General features: G+C 36.0%; 2 protein-coding genes across 3 annotated transcripts in view; one reads left to right on the top strand and one right to left on the bottom strand.

Annotated features, from left to right (window-relative positions):
* The window catches only part of baiap2l1b (BAR/IMD domain containing adaptor protein 2 like 1b), a 99,238-nt gene extending 94,131 nt beyond the window's left edge, over positions 1-5,107 (top strand). Inside the window, exons 13-14 of one of the 2 annotated variants that reach the window (XM_009299879.5) lie at positions 3,473-3,513; positions 4,117-5,107. In XM_009299879.5, the coding sequence (XP_009298154.2) occupies positions 3,473-3,513; positions 4,117-4,189 (114 nt within the window). In that variant the 3' untranslated portion in view covers positions 4,190-5,107. 2 annotated transcript variants of the gene reach the window in all.
* Positions 5,108-6,052: 945 nt separating this feature from the next.
* bri3 (brain protein I3) lies at positions 6,053-13,542 on the bottom strand. The gene is given in 3 exon segments (NM_001200039.1): positions 6,053-8,498; positions 9,810-9,933; positions 13,055-13,542. Coding segments are annotated over 3 exon segments (393 nt in total). The 5' UTR covers positions 13,191-13,542; the 3' UTR covers positions 6,053-8,365.
* Positions 13,543-13,789: the final 247 nt, after the last annotated feature.

Genomic DNA, 13,789 nt, shown 5'->3' with positions numbered 1-13,789 from the left:
AATCTCTGAGGAATATTTCCAGGCAAAGAGAGTTTAACTCTACTAGTACGGTGTACCTAATAAAGTGTGTATTTCAAAGTAAAATAACATCATTCGACAGAAAATAAGTAAATTAAATGAATATAGTGTAGTTGACTACAATACTATTTTAAATGTCTTTTGATTTGGAGAGTCATTGAGCTTTAACATTGGAGGAAGTTGAGCACTCACAGGTAAAGGCATCGTGGGAAAAATGCTCCCTGCCTGCTTTTCTGTGTGCATGAATGAGAAAGACTGACAGAGAGCAGATGCGCATCTCAGAAGCGAGTCTTGCTGATGAACCTGATGGGTCAGAACAGAGCCTGCACACTGATCAATATCAGCTCCATGCACAAACACAACACTGAAACATGCAGTCACTCTTCAGTCTACCTTACAAGCTGATGACTGAGACTATTAGCGCAATAAACTAATTATCTAGCCACTAGATAGTGTCCACTAGATGATTTCCACTAAATGGTGTCCACTACATGGTGTCCACTAGATGATTTCCACTAAATGGTGTCCACAAGATGATGTTCATTAGATGAGTTAAACTATATGGTGTTCACTAGACCATTTCCACTAGATAGGGTACACTAGGTAATTTTCACGAGATGGTGTTCACTAGATGGTTTTCACTAATGGTGTCCACTAGATGGTGTCCACTAGATGATTTACACTTGATGCTTTACACTAGATAGTGTTCATCTGGTGATTTTCTCTAGATGATTTACACTTGATGATTTACACTAGATAGTGTCCACTTAATGATGTTCACTGGATGATTTCCTTTAGATGATTTTCACTAGATGGTGTTCACTGATGGTGTCCACTAGATGATGTCCACTAGATGATTTCCACTAGATGATTTCCACTAGATGGTGTCCACTAGATGGTGTTATCTAGATGGTTTCCACAAGATAGTTTTCACTAATGGTGTCCACTAGATGAGGTCCACCAGATGATGGTCACTAGATGGTGTTCACTAGATTGTTTTCCCTAATGGTTTCCACTAGATGATGTCCACTAGATGATGTTCACTAGATGATTTCCACTAGATGGTGTTCACTAGATGGTGTTCACTAGATAATTTTCACTAGATGATTTCCACTAGATGGTCTTCACTTGATGATTTCCACTAGATGATTTCCACTAGATGGTGTCCACTAGATGATTTCCACTAGATGGTGTCCACTAGATGGTGTCCACTAGATGATTTTCACTTGATGATTTCCACTAGAGGGTGTTCACTAGATGATTTCCACTAGATGGTGTTCACTAGATGGTGTTCACTAAATGGTTTTCACTAATGGTGTCCACTAGATGATTTGCACTAGATGGGGTCCACTAGGTGATTTACACTATATGGTGTACACTGGATGATTTCCACTAGATGGTGTTCACTGGATGGTTTTCACTAATGGTGTCCACTAGATGATGTTCACTAGATGGGGTTCACTAGGGGATTTCCACTATATGGTGTCCACCTGGTGATTTCCTCTAGATTGTGTCCAGTAAATAGTGTACACTTCATAATGTTCACTTGATGATTTCCTTTAGATGGTTTTCACTAATGGCGTCCACTAGATGCGGTCCACTTGAGGATTTGCACTAGATGGTGTCTACTTGGTGTCCACTAGATGATAGTCTGCTAGCTCAGTGCAGTGGCCTCTGCTGTCTGTGTGCTGCTGCCCTCTAGTGGAGAAACCTGCACTCTCTGTTTATGTTACAGGCAGAGTTTATCCTGGATTCCGGAATGATTTAATCTCTATCATTTACTCCCCTTGTGTCTTTTTTTTTTAACACAAATTACGGTGTTTAAAAGATTGTTAGAAACCTCTGACCACTGACCTTCATAGCATTTGTTTTTCCCTTCTCTGGAAGTCAATAGCTTTGGATTACTAACATTCTTCAAAATATCTTCTTTTGCATTTAACAGAAGCAGCAAACTCATAAAGGTTTGGAAACGCTGAGTACATCATGAGTAAAATGTGACTTTTACATTTCTTTTCAATCTCAACACATCCAATTCAAAAAGTATGAGAAGACACGGTTCATATTCCTCAAAACATACACTAAAACCAGGGACGCCCTTATATGGCCACCTGGTGGTCGTGTTTAGAACTGCGCCCAAACAAATCTCACTGAAAGCTCAACACTTTACATTTGGAATATAATTAGTTCAGATATTTAGCTTTATGTTTTGTCACATTTAAGCTATCATATATATATATATATATATATATATATATATATATATATATATATATATATATATATGTATATATGTATATATATATATATATATATATATATATATATATATATATATATATATATATATATATAAATATACATATAAATATAGCATATTTTACCACAGTGTTGTTTTATATAGGAAGAGTAATTGATTAAACACATTTACTGTCAGCCTTCACCATGAGACATTTTTACACCACAATATTACAGTCTAAACATGAAGCAATCATGACAAACTGTATATCATTTTTAAAGCTTAAAATGTCTAGTTTCCATATCTGATGACTGATTTTTGAAAGATATTACTGAGCAGCAGTTATTTATTAATTTCTGACAAGTATACCCCTCAGTCATAAAGCATTACTTTGCTACAGCAATCCACATGTAAACAATTTTATATATATATATATTTAGAGGCGAAATTCAGATCAAATACCACTAAACTTTCTGTAATACTTTAGATTGTATGTCTACTGTACAAATAATGTAAAAAGTATTAAAAGATATGGTTTAAATTCCTCAAAATATACACAAAAATCAGGGACGCCCTTTTATGGTCACCTGGTGGTAATGTTTGGAACTGCGCCCAAACAAATCTCACTGAAAGCTCAGATATAGATCAGGCTTTCTGTTAAATTTAAGCTACAACTGGTTTTGTAAAATACATATGTTATGTAATCTAATAAAAATATGCATTTACTGTTTAATTATTTTCATAATCGTAATTTTATGTCCCTGATATCAACCTTTTGTTTCATTTGAGCTACGCTGTAAAGAAAGTCCTGCTGCCTTCAATTATTTTAGTTGAGTCAAATCCATTTTTCCAGTCATCTCAACTTGCATCAATCAAACTGACTGCTTTTGGTTTAATTGATTACTAAAGTTTGTATAACTAATCGAAATCAGATGAAACCTGATTCACTTATGAACATAAGTTAAAGCAACATTAAAAAAATAGCATTTACATTACATCTTCTGCCGTGTACACTCTGACGTCTGTAAAATGAGAGCAGGCTTAAATCTGTGCTGCAAATTATTGAATATTGGCGTTCATTTAAGCTGAACATTTTAACAACACACAGTGAAGGGGTTTAAATATGAGATTGTGTTTGTTTTGCGGTGTTTTAAGTGTGTGTAATCGTGTCCGCTGTGTAAATGTGTGTGTGTGTGTTCTGCTCTTTATTTCCTGTAGGGTCCACAGTCAAACGGCCTGCCAAAACATCCACTCCTAGGGTGAGTGTTAAAGCTAACTGTGTGTTTTCTGTACATAGTGATGGTGTGTGTGTGTGTGTGTGTGTGTGCTATTCAGAAATGATGCTTAAATATCAACCATTAGCAGATGCTCTGAAATTGTGCGACTCAGTAAGAAAGCCTGTACACAAATAGACAATGTCATCTCTATCCTTAAATTGCAGACATTTGTTTATTATTGTTGTTGTTGTTTTGTGCAGAGGTGATTATTAATAATGTCCTGTTAGAGATATTCAGTCAGTGTGTTCATCTGCACACCGCTTGTACTGTGAAACACAACAGGCTCTTTGGGATTATTTGGATTTTGTGTTGCTTTAATTACTATTAGTCACTCCAAATAAAGTAGTCGTGTGTGTGTGTGTGTGTGTAGCATCTTGTGAAAATGATCCGTTCAGACTTTTATATGATGATGTGAAAGTCAATCTAAAGTGTAAAAGTCACAGTATTGTTCAATTACAAATTTAACCAAAGTGCTAACAATAAAGGCTAAAGCAAAGCATGACGACGCCGCCGCCTTGAAAAATACAAATCAAATCTAAATAAAGTGTCGTTGTGTGTGTTTGTGTGTGTTTGGTTATCTTGTAGGGGAGGAAATCCATTCGCCACGGTCAAACTCCGGCCCACAGTCACCAATGACAGATCAGCCCCGATCATCTGACCGTCATTCAGTACAGTCACACACACACACACACACACACACACACACACACACACACATGCACAACACTATTTATGTGAGTCACTTTTAACCCTTCACCTCCCTCTCTCTCTCTCTGCTTCATATATTTCTACAGATTTATATTTACACTGCAGAAATGCTCTTCTCACTGAGAGTTTTGGTCTTAGTTCTATTAAAACTATCTAAAACTCTGAAATCAAGAAGCATTTTGGAGAAAAAGCTAAAATATAGTCTTGTTTTTAGTAATAATGAGTCAAAATGCGATGACTTTTTACTTGAAACAAGCTGAATAATGCATCAGTTGGCGAAGAGAAATAATCTTAACGTCTGATCCGTTTATTCCCCCCATTAGCGGATTATTCAGCTTGTTTTAAGGTTGTGTTAGTTAATAATAGTTCATGTATTTACTATAGTGGACAAACAATGAGCAAAACACTTACTACAGGGATTATTGATCGTTGTTAATGCAAATCAACTCATGTTAACAAGCAAGACTTCAGATGGTAATAATGCATGAGCACATGCTGAAGTATGATCAGTAAATGCTGTTCAAGAACTGTTAGCTAATCCAGCCTTATTGTAAAGCGGGACTAATAATCATGATTTATTATTTGTTGTTTGCTTGTTGCTTACATAATCTTGCTTTTTCTAGAAAATGCTTCCTAATTTAGGAGTTTGTAGGAACTTGGACTGGAAACAAGACAAAATCTCTAAGTAAGAAACACGCTTTGTTGCATTGTGTGTGTGTATAGAGAGAGAGAGAGAGAGAGAGAGAGGAATCTATTGAGGGAATGATTATGAATATGCATTTAGTCCTACAGATCAGGTAGTTGCGCTTTTAGTGTATCATTTTGTAAATACAGAAGAGAATAAATGTGTGATCTGAACTTTTTAAAATTGTCAGGTTTGGTTTTTTTAATATGTACAATAACACCGTGTCTGAACAACACACGACGCGCCATCATAACACATGACAAATGCTACGCGACAAAACAACAGCGTAAACTACAATGACAATGATCACCCTCAGGTACTGATTATGGGCTTTATTCAGTGTTAAATGCCCCCAATGTGTGTTTGAACACATGTAACGTGTCATTTATTGTCATACTAATAGTTTACCTCAATTCTTGAAAATAAAATAACTAGCAGACGCTTTGACAATGAAAGTCAGAACTGAGATTCAACATCAGTCATTCAGTAGCCAAATAATAATGTTAAAGTGCTTTAATATGCATTCATTTACATGATAAGTATGACAGTATTTTTATTTTTAGGTGGACTGTCCTTTTAAGTGTCTCAGAAGCTTTACAGGGCACCTTTTATGCAATAATCCCCTTTATAAAGGGTTTAAACCCAGTTGTGTCTCAGCAGTGTGTGAATATTTCCAGCCTCTAATGGCTAATATTTATTAATTATATATTTTATAATCAGACTTGATAAAAACAGTCTGCAGAAACACTCTGATTAACATTCTCCTTTTGTATGATGTCATCAGAGGGGGAAAGCCCCGCCCACTAGTGACCATCTTTCCCTCATTAGCATAGAATGTTAGTCTTGTTTTTGAATCTGCTGCTTTGCTGACAGGCATCTGTAGCTCCGCCCTCCTATGAAAAGAGCACAATCTCATTTGCATTTAAAGTGACAGTCACCAAAACACCACAATTAGTATCAAAGCCTAAAGTCACCTGTAAAGAGAAAACTCTGCTAAATATGTGTCCTGCTATTTAGCAGAACTCTTAGTGTTCAGATGAAGTATTTAGTGACTTCACATCCTCATTTTAAGGAAGTTTCACTGAAGCAGGAAGCTGAGCGATGTCTAAATAAACAGACGCACAGACATTAGCGACACTAGTAGAATTTATTTACAATCTCTCAATGTGTACAAAAAAAAAACTGATCATAAGAGCGTGGCTATTGAGTACGGCACATGACCAATAACACAAAGCAGAATAAACATGAGGAATAAAGCAGACTGATTGTCGGTCACTGGAAGGAGAGCGTTTCCATTGTCAAACAGCAAATACAGGAGGATTTCATTTACAGCATCGTGTGTATTGCTGAAACACAACTCATTTAAAGACACAGTTCACCCAAAAATACTCAACATTTACTCATTTCAAGTGGATACAAAACATTTGAGTTTATTTCTTCTGTTGGACACAAAAAAGATACTTGGAAGAATGTTGGAAATTTGTAACCAATGACTTCCATAGTAGGAAAAAACACTTTAGAAGTCGATGGTTACAGGTTTCAACATTTTTCAAAATACAATGTTGAATGAAGAATGTTGGAAACCTGTAACCATTGACTTTCTATAACAAGAAAAATAATTCTAATGAAGAAAATGGTTACTCGTTTCCAAGTCAGTGGTTACAGGTTTCCAACACTTTTCAAAGTATCTTTTGTGTTCAACAGAATGAGTTTCTTTCTTCAGTTAGACACAAACAAAGGTATTTTGAAAAATGTTGATAACCTGCAACAATTGCCTTTCATAGTAGGAAAAATAAATACTATTAAAGACAATGGTTACAGGTTTCCAACATTTTTCAACGTATCTTGTGTTCAACAATGAGTTTTTTCATAATATCTTCTGTGTTCAACTGAAGTAAGAATGTTGGAAACCTGTCACCATTAACTTCAATAGCAGAAAAAATTAATACTATTGAAGTCAATGGTTACAGGTTTCCAACATTTTTCAACGTATCTTGTGTTCAACAGAATGATTTATTTATTTATTTTTGTTAAACACAATAGAAAATATTTTGAAAAATGTTGGAAACTTGTAACCATTGACTTCCATAGTAATAAAAATAAGTACTATGCAAGTCAATGGTTACAGGTTTTCAAAAAACTTTAAAGTGTCTTTTCTGTTCAACAGAATGAGTTTCTTTTGTTAAACACTATAGACGATATTTTGAAAAATGTTGGAAACCTGTAGCCATTGTCTTTCATGGTAGGAAAAAATACTATAAAAGTCAGTGGATCAAAGGTTTCCAACACTTTTCAAAGTATCTTTTGCGTTCAACAGAATGAGTTTCTTTCTTCATTTGAACACGAAAGATATTTTGAAAAATGTTGAAAACCTGTAACCATTAACTTCCATTGTAGGAAAAACAAACTCTATTGAAGTCAATGGTTACAGATTTCTAACATTTTTAAAGTATCTTTTGTGTTCAACAGAATGAGTTTCTTTCTTCAATTGAACACAAAAGAAGATATTTTGAAGAATGTTGGAAACCTGCAACCATTGATTTCCATAGTAGGAAAAAAATACTATGGAAGACAATGGTTACAGGTTTCCAGCATTTTTCAAAATATCTTCTTTCATGTTCAACATGATTAAGAAGCTCATAGAGCTCTCTGGAATAAGTAACTGGTGTTTCACAAATGTCATTGTTTGCGTGAACTGTCTCTTTAACACTGATCACATCGGTGCAGCTTGAGGAAAACATGGCCCCCTACAACAAATCAAATAATCATACACCCCATCAATGGTCTACGAGTGATCCATAATATACAAACAATGATCAAAACAGAAGATGAGGAGCGAGACAGACGGACGATTGCAGAAACGTATGATAGTCAAGAGTGATGCTTTAATTAAAATACAAATAAAAAAGCGCAGATGAAGCGTCCAGCATGTTCTTCCCGGCCGGTTCTCTGCCATCATAAAGGCACTGGTGATTCAATGACTGGAAAATCTACAGAGGATCAGCGGGAAATAAAACAAACTAGTGCTGGGAAAAGATTAATGATTAATCACATCCGGAAATATACGTTTGTTTTGACATACACGTGTGTGTGTGTGTGTGTTTATGTATGTATATAAATACACACAGGCATGCATCTATACTGAGAAACTGTTATTTATTCAATCGTAATAACAGCATCTTATTGTTAAATATACGACCCCCTGGATCTTGTTTCTCTTTATATATGTAATTCATATATATTATGTCAACACAAGCTTTAATTTTGGATGTGATTAATGTTTACCCCGCACTACTAAAACACGATCATCATCATCATCTTGAGTTTGTGGCTGGTTTCTTCATCATGACAGTGGTTAACATGAGCGCGGTTTGGCATTATTGGTGTGCAGTGATTAACGTATGCTGATGCTCTAAAAGACGGCGTGCGTTTGGTCCGCTTCTAGCCGAAGGTGGCTCCGCAGTTTGGGCATCTCCTCTGACGCAGCGCCAGGCAGAAGAGGATGCCCAGCGGGAAGAAGAAGATGGCACACATGATGCCCAGACAGGTGAAGTCATCCTCCAGCACGCCAACCCTGAAAAACATAATCAATGTGATAATTACTCACATATTTAACCAGTCACTTAATAACTTGACCAGCTATTTTAAGTAGATTAATATCCCTGATTGTTTTCCCTCAGTATGAGTTATTAAGCTGCATTAGCTCATCATGATGTATAAATATATCTGGTTTTGTCAGGCCTGATCTCCGCTTCTTTGGGTTGTTAAACTACATCAGCCCAAGTTGAACAACACGACCTAATGGATAAGACTGAACAGACTGATCCAAACCAAAGTCATTCTCACTCTCTGCTGTAACCGTTTCTCAAGCAGCAGCAGCCTGTAGTTCTCCATTTCTCATAATCAGCTGAGCTGTGGTTTGTTAAAGGGACAGTCCACTCAAACAGGAAGTTGTGTTATTGTCAAACTAAACTTTAAGCTTTTGTGACTGAGAATTTCACTCTGTTTGTATGTTTGTAACTTTAATCCAACTCATGGCTAACAAGAACCATCTTTAATCACCTCATGACAAGCAAAAAACACCTTAAACCAGCAAACCCAAACCCAAAATGATGTGATAAAACTGATTTTGTAGTTGGTGAACTTTCCAACGCCTCTAGCAATAGAAAGAAAATCATTGGTCCCACTTTATATTAAGTGTCCTTAACTACTATGTACTTACCTCAAAAAATAAATGCAATGTACTTACTGTGTTTATAATGTATTTGAGAACACTTGTGGTGCTTTTGAGTTGGGATAGAGGTTGGGTTATGGACAGGTTTGGTGGTATTGGTAGGTTTAAGGGTGGGTTTAGGTGTAAGGGATGGTCATCAGTGTATTTACAAATGTAATCGCAAAAGTTAATTACAGATATAATTACATGCATGTATTTAATCAAGTATCAGTACATAGTAAATACACAATAAGTACATTGTAACAAACTATTAATTCCTGTGTAAATACATATTAGTTAAGGCCACTTAATATAAAGTGGGACCAAATCCATTTTAATGTAAATAAATTATTGGCAAAAAAGTAAAAATTTCAACTCAATTTGATTTATTTTTGAATGTTTCTTTTGATTTTTCATGTTTATGTAAATGCATTTAATTATATATATGTGTATATATATATATATATATATATATATATATATATATATATGTATATATGTATATATGCATATATTATGTATTTAATATATTCCCCAGTCGATCTAAATGAATGAAATCTTTCCAAATGGAGTTCTTCAAATCACATAATGAGGTTATATTCAGACCTCGGCAAAACAAATGTCAGATATTTGAAATATCGTGCAGCCCTAATGTGCGTGTACGAGGCTGACCTGCAGGCTGGACATCCCCCCACCACCACTACCGAGGGCTGGACGATGGTGTAGGTGCTGAAGGCTGGCTGAGCTGCAGCCGGAGCCGGAGCTGCTGGATAACCTGATGCCGCCGCGGGGAAACCTGTAAGACAAACAACACATCAGATTCACACATTCTGCACTGGCATCTGTAGAAACAGGCTCGCAGCATTTGCCATATACTGTATTTTCTACATAGCAGGTTCTAACATTCTTCAAAATATCTTATTGTGTGTTTAACAAAGGTTTAAGACAAATAAAGGGAGAGTAAATGAAGACAGAGCTTTAATATTTGGGTGAACTATCCCTTGAAGTCCTACATACATAAGCCAAGAAAGGCACTCTTAAGATAAACAACTGTATTTCCTGTAAATGTAAGTTATAATACGTTTTTAATTCATATTAACATAAGTTATTAACATCTGTAATATTCTAGATGTACAATACTCTTTAAACTTATCCTAAAAGTGAACTATTCCCACTAGAAAATCAGTAAATATTACATTAGTTAATGATTAAATAATCCAACCTAAGTGTGTACGTGACTCTGCGGTCAGTGCATTTATGGTCAGTGGACTTCAAACTTACCAAACTACACATTAAACTAGAAACAGCCTGGTGCAAAACACAGTACTAAATCAATAGTGGATTATCATTTCCCCGGTACTTCAAATGCTTATCTTTCACACTTTACAATACGTTTTGCATTCGTTAGTTTATAGAGTAACATGAACCAATAATGAACATGAGCATTTATTAATCATATTTCAACATTCACTAATGCGTTATTAACATCCAATCATCAATGCTTGTTAACAGTGGTGCACCGTGAGTTAACATAAGCTAACAATGAACGACTGTATTTTAGTTAACTAACACCAACTACTGTAAATACTGTAATAAACACATTGTTTGTGTTAGTAAATATACATTAACTAACATTAAAGGGCACCTATTCTGTAAAATAAGTCTCTGGTGAGTGTGTGAAGTGAAGTTTCAGCTCAAAATAGCACACTGATAATGATTTATACCTCTCTAAAACTGACCCTTCCAGGTTTTGATCCTAATTGTGGTGTTTTGGTGACTGTCGCTTTAAATGCAAATGAGATTGTGCTCTTTTTAAGAGGGCGGGGCTTCAAATGCCTGTGTGTCAGCATAGTGGCAGATTCAAAAACAAGTCTAATGAGGGAGAGATGGGCACTAGTGGGCGGGGCTTTTCCCCTCTGATGACATCATACAAAGGGAGAATGTCAATCAAAGTGTTTCATTCATCAAGTTTGATTGTAACAGATTTAATTCTTTTTTTCCATAAGAAACTGGTTATAAATCACACACTGCTGCCACACAACTGTGTTTAAACCCCTTATAAATGTGATTTCTGCATAAGAGGTGCCCTTTAAAGCTTCTGAGGCACTTTTACAGATCAACAGAGTAGTTTTAAAGGGAATATTTTACTTTCAGTGCCTTTTATCTAACTCAGATTCGTGTAAAGTGCTGCCAATTTATCTAAACTCATTACTGATTTCTGGTTGTCACAGAATCAGACGTAAAATTTCAGAACTATGAGCTTTTATACACACTATACGCTTCTTTTTAAATCAATAAAAAATAAAAAGCAAGAATGTGACCAGGAGCCTCTTGCACAACCTGAATGGACGAGTTTTACAAGTTGTCATCTGACTTGGGTTTTCTAGATTGATTACCAAGTCAGCAGTACAGAAAGCCAGATTGTGCTAATCTGAGAATGAAGAGTCGAGACCTGGTATCATTTGGCTGATTGTTTGTTCAGTCTCCAAACTTCACAGAGTTGATTCTTTCTAGTGAATCATAAGATCAGATGAGTACTTTTTGTCATTTCTATTTCAAAATAAACCAGGAGCTGCATTGGCACTATATATAAAATGAGTTTTTTCCCCAAAGCAAGAACCTACTCAAGATATTGACTCCGAAATGATCTTTTTTTTAATGAATCAATGAATCACTCAGTTGATTCATTCATATATAGATTAAAACACTGTATTGATCTGAAATAGCGCTGCACTATAGGTTGTTTTCAAATGACGTCATTGATGACGCACGTAATTCAGATGGAGGGCAAGAAGTGGTTCTTATACACAGGAATCTCTATCAGAAGATCAAAATGTTTCTGCTTTATGTTGTTTATAATTGTTGAAATCGGCCGAAATAAGAAATGCCGAGCAGCTTTTATAGACCTCCAAAAGTGCTCATAAAGAAAAATGTCAAAGCATTTTCCCAAAATATGCATCTAAATAAGATGTCACCAAAAATCATCCCATTTGCTGAAACAGAGAATATTTCTGTCCAAATTAAGCCTTAAAATCACATTAAATTGGACAAAAACATCCTCGACAGCACACAAGGATTGGGGATCATGTAAAATGTAAACAAATGTGTGGATAAAAAAACAACTTTACCCCAAACACACACACTATACTCCACTTAAGAGCCAGAATCTAAGCTTTTTTTTGCACTAGAACTGATTATCAAGAGTAAAATTTAAAAAAAAACTAATATTAATTAAAAAAGACCAATTTTGACCTCTTCCCAACTGGGAAAACCAGCAACAATCAAGAATGCATGGTTAAATGCTGTCATGGCCTTGCAATTAAAATTGTCATCATAATGGACGTCAATGGGGCTAAAACAGCCTCCAACATAACGAAAGGGATTGAGGTAAAGTTGGTTTTATAATTACACATTTGGACTTTCTCCTAATATTATAATTTCAGACAAGTATTCTTTGCAACCTCTAAATAGTGAAATTATATTAGCATCCAATGACTGCTAAGGTACATTGGTCACAATCAAATAGTGCTAATGTTGTTTTCAAGTCATACTTACAATTTCAAACCGAATATTCGATGTACCATGGTAAACAATGAAGGAAAGTTGTCACTGAATGAATGTGCGAATATAAAACCAACTTTACCTCAATAGTGAACCGTAGTAAAGTTACCCAGAGTGTATTGTTGAGTTTTTCAAAAAAATTCCAACGCATTTTCCCGAAATATCTGTCTAAATAAGATTTGTCGCCAAAAATCATCTCATTTGTTGAAACAGAGAATATTTCTGTCCAATAATTAAGCCTCAAAATCATCCCAGATTGGCCGAAAACATGCTCAACAGCACACAAGGGTTGGGGATAATGTAAAATGTAACCAAATGTGCGAATATAAAACCAACTTTACACCCATATCACTCACCTTGGTAGGGCGGCGGGGCTGGAGGCTGGAAGCCCGCCGCGGGTGCTCCGGCCGCGGGGATCGAACCGTAGTCGTAGGCGCTCGGGACAGTGTTGTAGGCTGGAGGTCTGTCCTGGAGTAGAGGTTTGGTGTCCATATCTGTCTGAGGCGTCCTGCGTACTTCACCAAACTAACATACAATCTCCGAGAGCTTCTTTAACGCGGACAAACGCAAAACAAAAACCAAAACAAAGATGAGAAAGTTCCTCCAGTCTCCCCATGCGACTTCACTGCCGCTCCACTAAAGCATCCGCGACAGAAACGCGGGAATGGTTATAAAAGCCGTGAGTGTGTCCTAAAGACGCGCCATAGCGAGCTTTCCTGGATTTCTCTCGGTTTTTGAGAGAGAAATCTGAATCTGGAAACTGTGTCAAAGTGAAAACGACGTTTTTCCTGCTCGCTGCACTGTCACAAGACTCGGGTCATGTGACGAGACGGAAGAGGGAGAGGGCGTCTTAAAGGGACAGTTCACACAAAAACAAACATTTTTGTCATAATGTCCTCTTTTTTTAATTGTCACAAACACCACATATGAGTTTATTTATTCTGTCGAACACAAAGGAAAATATACTGAAAACATCTTGAAAACTTTTAGTCACCAGTATCCATAGTATTTTTTTTTTTATTAAATATACTTGGCCTATTATGCAAGTCATTTTTATAAGTAGTTTAAATGGATGTGTGGCAACAGTGTGT

Source organism: Danio rerio, chromosome 3, assembly GCF_049306965.1.
Source record: "Danio rerio strain Tuebingen ecotype United States chromosome 3, GRCz12tu, whole genome shotgun sequence".
NCBI lineage: Eukaryota > Metazoa > Chordata > Actinopteri > Cypriniformes > Danionidae > Danio > Danio rerio.
This window is presented reverse-complemented; position numbering and strand designations above follow the sequence as displayed.